This window comes from Ahaetulla prasina, chromosome 17 (genome assembly GCF_028640845.1).
Source record: "Ahaetulla prasina isolate Xishuangbanna chromosome 17, ASM2864084v1, whole genome shotgun sequence".
Lineage (NCBI taxonomy): Eukaryota > Metazoa > Chordata > Lepidosauria > Squamata > Colubridae > Ahaetulla > Ahaetulla prasina.
Genome location: NC_080555.1, coordinates 8,593,526 through 8,599,719, shown reverse-complemented (window position 1 = coordinate 8,599,719; position 6,194 = coordinate 8,593,526). Strand labels below are relative to the sequence as shown.

At 45.8% G+C, this 6,194-nt stretch overlaps 1 protein-coding gene across 2 annotated transcripts in view; it reads right to left on the bottom strand.

Moving 5' to 3' along the window:
* Positions 1–2,439: 2,439 nt before the first annotated feature.
* Positions 2,440–6,194, bottom strand: part of MAP4K2 (mitogen-activated protein kinase kinase kinase kinase 2) — a 65,622-nt gene continuing 61,867 nt past the window's right edge. For both annotated transcript variants that reach the window (XM_058160177.1, XM_058160178.1), the window contains one exon: positions 2,440–5,896. In XM_058160177.1, the coding sequence (XP_058016160.1) occupies positions 5,809–5,896 (88 nt within the window). In that variant the 3' untranslated portion in view covers positions 2,440–5,808. The remainder of the gene's footprint in view (positions 5,897–6,194) is intronic.

Here is a 6,194-nt window from a genome sequence, read left to right as displayed (position 1 = left end):
CCTCACGCCCCTGCTCGGCGTCCTGTTGGCTGGAAGTTACGTCGCGCCCTAGGCTTCGAACGGCGATTGGAGGAGATTCGTCCCGCCGGGAAGAGATTGGCGCGGAGGAGCGATAGAGGCGGGTTGAAAATTCATTGGATGGAATCTTTGTCACCTAGATGGAAAGCGCGGCTTCGCCATTGCGCATTGGCTCCGGATCTCGGAGGGTGGGATGATTTAGGAACGAGGGGAGGCTAGAGGGTGGGCGGGCTCCAGGACCTGAACGGGGGGATCTGATTTGTCAAACGGCAGAGCTTGCGCCCTCGGGGACCTTTGCTTTCTTCTGGAGGACGCTTTGCTGCACACGGCCTTGCGAGAAATATGACGTAAGTTAGGCTTGCTCCCATTGGCCGGAGGATTAGAAAGGCGATCGGGGGAGCGTGACAAGTGCAAGAAGACCTTTGATTGGCTCGAATGCTAAGAGCTCAGGGTTGTGATTGGTGAGGCGTCAAATCCTCCTGCCTCGCCCCTTTTGCCAACAGACGCGAAAAGGGCGAAAGAACTTATGGTAGCAGCAAAGGATTCTGGGAAACGTTGTCAAATGCCATGTTTATTTAAAAGCCAACTAACCCAATTTCCTTGGCTGGGTGTGACACAAGATATCAAATTAAACATTGGCTGGGTTGGTTTATAGCCCAATCTCTTTATCTGAATACCACTTCATTCTACCAATAAAGCTACTAAATTGATATAGAACAGGATTTGTCAAGCTTTTTAACTTGAAGATGGGTGGATTTCAACTCCCAGAATTCCCAGCTGGGGTGGGGGGAATTCTGGGATTTGAAACCCACCCATCTTCAAGTTGAAAAGCTTGACAATCACTGCTATAGAATATAACAGCTACATACATTCTGCAACTCTATAACTCTGGTTTGGTTCTGCAACCCAACAAAACAGACACAGACTTCAGAGGATCATTAGAACTGCAGAAAAAACCATGGCTACCAACCTGCCTTCCATTGAGGACCTGTTATACTGCATGAGTCAAAAAGAGGGCTATGAAAATATCTACAGACCCCTCACATCCTGGACATAAACTGTTTCAACTCCTACCCTCAAAACGACGCTACAGAGCACTGCACACCAGAACAACTAGACACAAGAACAGTTTTTCCTGAATGCCATCACTCTGCTAAACAAATAATTCCCTTAACACTGTCAAACTAGTTACTGAATCTGCACTATTAATCTTCTCATCATTCCCATCACCCATCTCTTCCCACTTATGACTGCATGACTGTAACCTTGTTGCCGGTATCCTTAAGATTTATATTAACTGTTTCCTAATATGATTTGATTGCTTATTTGTACCCTATGACTATCATTAAGTGTTGTACCTTATGAATCTTGACAAATGTATCTTTTTTATGTACACTGAGAGCATACGCACCAAAGACAAATTCCTTGTGTTTCCAATCACACTTGGCCAATGAAGAATTCAATTCTGTTCTATTATCTTTCAAGTAGAATTTGGCTCCTAATAAATCCCTGCAGCAGGTCTCTGTGTGTATTTTTCCTGGCAAGTAGATTGCTTTGGCCTCTTTCCAATTTTTTTTAAAAATCCCTTTATAACCAGTTAGTCCTGCTGAGAAAGCCTGATCTAAAAACACTTTTTTAAAATCAGAATCAGGAATGTGGACTGGAATACAGAGTACGTACTTCCCCCCAATCCAGCACTCAGCAAGTTTAAAAGATAAGCACTAAGGTGTAATTATGCACCTATTTGAAACAGCAATTGGCTTATTATTTATATAGATGAAAATTTTAAAAAAAAACATCTAAATTATATATTAGAACAGGGGTCTCCAACCTTGGCAACTTTAAGACTTGTGGATTTCAACTCCCAGAATTCTGATGGTTGGAGAACCCTGTATTAAAAAATTATATGCCATATCTTTGCAACAATTGGGTAAAGTTGCTGATGTTGTATACAAAAATGATTTAGATAGATCCCAGATCTGTTGTGCTGTTGTGCCCCAGACTTCAATGCCCATGTTGTAAAAATTACAGTTTCAAGAGCAAAGTCAATGCAGAAGCCAAACTTAACAGCCGTGTTACTAACAAGAACTGCAGTGATTCATTTAACAGCTGTGGCAAGACCATCGAATGGGGCAAAACTCACTTAACAACAGAAAATATGGGCTCAGTTGTGGTCGTAAGTCGAGGGCTACCTGTATATATCCAAAATAGAAGAAAACTCCGTGCAATCCTTATGATTTATATTGATATATTGACCATCAATTGTGTTGTAAATGTTGTACCTTGATGAAGGTATCTTTTCTTTTATGTACACTGAGAGCATATGCACCAAGACAAATTCCTTGTTTGTCCAATCACACTTGGCCAATAAAATTCTATTCTATTCTTCTATTCTATGAGTAATGACCCCAAATCTCCATCCGCAAGAATCCTCTACTTTTATTTTTATTTTTTTTTAACAAAAATCAAAGCCATTCCACCGGGGAGTAAAATATCACAATTTAATATCCTTCTCTATGTTAAATAGCTATATTTTCTTCCTCTCTTTTGTTTTCAAGTTTGGATTTTTCTCAGGACAACAACATTCCAGCTTTAGCAGTTATAAAACACAAGGAGAAAAAAAAAGGGGGGGTGGAGAAAGAGCAGCATTCTGGAAAGGAAAAGCCACAGCATCCGAGTTCAGGAGGATTGTGGTTACTACCTAACAAGCCAAGATTGAGATTCTGATGTTCAAAGAGTTAGTTCTGGGCTTCGGGGGGTTTGCAAAAAATAATCGTCACTTCCCAGTGACCTCAGATTCGATCAATGGTCCTCAACTTCGCCAGCTGTTAAGATGTGTGAACTTCAATTCCCAGAATTCCCTAGTCAGCCAGGCTGGCTGGCTGGGGAATTCTGGGTGTTGAAGTCCACACATCTTAAAGCTGCCAAAAATGTTTTGTGATTGAAATGTCAACCTCTTAAAAGTAGCCTTTTTTGTAATCTTCATTTGGGCTGCGTAAAGGTACCTCTCTCTCAATTTGGGCAACTAATTCCTGGCACCCCCACGTCTCCAAATTGCTCCCCCGAGTCTTCAAATCTTGTCTGAACCAGCCTCACCCATCCACAATCATCATTTTCTTTTAACGACCCTGGCAAGGTGGAGTCTGGGCAACTAAATAAAGCTAGCAGAGCGTTTAATGGCCGGATGCTTTCCAGTTGCCAATGAGGAGTTTTGTTCAGCGGATATATTCTCAGAAAGAAAAACCCTCTACCTAGGATCGAACTCACAGCTTCCCGATTGTGAGGCGAGAGCTCCGCCGCTAGGCCACGGCACCACTCCTCCTCACCCACCCACCCACAATGCCCCCCCCCAGTTATTCAAGCAGCAAGACCCATTTCGCGGTTTGCAACTTGCACATCTATCTGGCTGGCCTTGCGGCCTGCACAACTGCAGGCATTTAGCTGCTTCTTGGGGTAACCAAATGCTGCTTTTCGCCTTTGAAGCTGGAGGATGAGGGAAGGATGGGGAGACCACGCTGCTTTCTGAAGGAGGGGGGGGTGTCTTTTCTTTCTTCTCCCTAATTTATCCTGAATGCCATCTTTCTCCACAGAGAGAAGCTGGTGGCTGCATGATTCTCCTGCAAAAAAAATGGTTTCAGGACAAAGATAATGGGCAAAGTTGTTGTTTTTTTTAATGTATTCGGCACCTAGGGAAAAGTTCCTCCATAGGAAAATACTTTCTTCCCGATGAGGGATCCTTCCCACGGCTGCTATTTTTTTTAAAGCGGTGGGATGTACGCATTCAAGCACAGGCTACATCTAATATTTTGGGGTGTTTTTTCTCTCTCTCTTTACAAACCAAGCATCACTTCACAGATTCATGCATTTAATCTTTTGGTCCCAGATGTGGAACAACTGGTGACTGCTTGAGAGCCGTGATGGCACGCATGCCCAAAAGTGGCACACAAAGCCATGTTGCCCGGCACGCGTGGCCTTGCTTGTTTGTCTTCTGGGTTTCTGCACGCATGCGCGCGATATGATCAACTGTTCACGCGCACGGCAGGGCCAAAAACGGGTGTGTGCATATGCACCGGCCAGCTGATCGTTGGGCACGTGTGCGCGCTAGAACCTGGAAGTTTGGTTTTTCCATAGCTCGGTCCTGACAAGTGGGCGCACGCAATGTTTCCGCGCGGCCTTTTCGGCACTCGGTGCCAAAAACGTTCGCCACTCCTGCTCTAGACCTTTGGGAACTGCAGTTTTGTGGAAAGGTGGATCGCAACTCTTGGGGTTTCGTAGAAGAGGAACGAGAAATCGCTCAACCTTGGAATAATTCTAAACTACGAGGCCCAGCAACCCAAACAGAAACAAAACCAAACAGAATGCCGGGAATTTGCATTAGAGGTAAAATCCTCACTTAACAACCAGCCATTTTAACAACCATTTGAAGCGACGGCAGCCACAGAACGAGCCATGGACCCGTTCGAAGTTAAGACAGCCATCAAACTGAAGTTCGTCTGACTTGTGACCATAATTCCCGGCTCAATTACAGTTGTGAGTCAAGAACCACAATATTTTCAACCAAGTGTTAATTCTGTATTTAAGACCCACTAACAATTTGTTTCCTCCCCTTGAGATTTTCCAGGTGGGTGGGACTAAAAGACACCTGCCGACCAAGGATACGAGGAAAGGTTTCTCAGCACATCCAATGGTCCAGATGCTTGGAGCTGCGCTTCCAGAATTCTGGATATAGTGGCTGGGGAATTCTGGCAGGGGGATTGAAATCCATAAACCTGAAGCGTGACCTTCAGCTCCCAGAATTCTCAGCAACGGTCATGAGGGCTAGGGAATTCTGGGAATTGAAGTCCGCATCTTTGGAAATGGTGCGCTCACCCACATCTGGGTTCTTAAAATTGAATTGTTCCCCGCCGTCCATAACTCGGAATATGTAGATCAAGTCTTTTCTAGCACAGCCTATCGTCCTTTGGGAATTCTGGGAGTTGGCATCTGTAGAACCATTGATCCGGTTTCCAAACTGGGATTGCTCACCTAGCATCTCCTTTAGCCATTCAAAATAAGTCATTAAAAAGAAAAAAAATGAAACAAAACCAGAAAACCACAATTACTCTTACCTCCCGACACACAACCAACCAACCACACGGAGTCAAACTATCACATTCATTCCAGTAACAGTCATCCTGTTCTGCTCGTCCTGGGCAGGACCCTAAATTTTTCCAGTCGACTGGCCCCCCCGCAAATAAACATCGTCCCCTAATTCCGAAATAACAGCCCAGAACATCAAAGTGCCCTGAAGACGTTAAAGCTGAAGCTTAGGAAAGAAGCTGCCCTGCTATACCCGTGGCAGACGATTGTCTTCACTCTGTCGGCCGTGCCAAGATGCGGCGTCTGCACGCCATCACCGCGCACGACTCCTAAGCATTTTAAAAGAAGAGAAAGAGGAGCTGTGGGGATGGGGGGGAGGGAGAAAGGAAGAAGCATTCAAGCAGGCACAAGGTGTCAGCCGGGAATGGGTGCGAGTTTCTCCCGACTGACAAGCGGTTGAATTATTGCAGAATTATCTCAAGAGACGTTGGCCCCCAAATATGGGGGGGGGAGCCGTGCTCGCCAGGCACCAAGACAACCTCTGGAGCCCAACCAGCAGTCAGTCCAGGATCCAGGACCACAGGAGCTGTCCTCCGTCAACGCCCGTCCTGAGCATCTCCTACGCCGGCCCATTGGCCGACATCGGCAACTAGCTCCAGGAAGGCTCTGCTGCACACGCAGGGCCTCTGAGTGGCTGCCGGAAGGAAGTCATCAGTAGCTGCTCTCGTGACCCGTCAGGATGTAGAGGTTGCTGTGCGCCGTTGGATTGTCTGTTGGGGTACTCTCAAGGATGATGTCCCTGCAGGGAAAGGGGAGAAGGAGGAGGGACGATTAGCAAGGAAAGCAGCGTGGCTCCAGGACTGTGTTTCTTAACATTACCAATTTTAAGATGGGTGGACTTCAACTCCCAGAATTCCCCAGCCAGCCTGCTTTAAGATGTCTCAATCCCAGACTTCCATGGCCAGAAAACCTGAACATGGGTGGACTTTAACTCCACCTATAACCTCAGAACTTCAAATCTTCTCAACCATGTCAGCTTTAACATGGATGGACTTCAACTCCCAGAATTCCCCAGCCAGCATGCTTTAAGAAGGGTG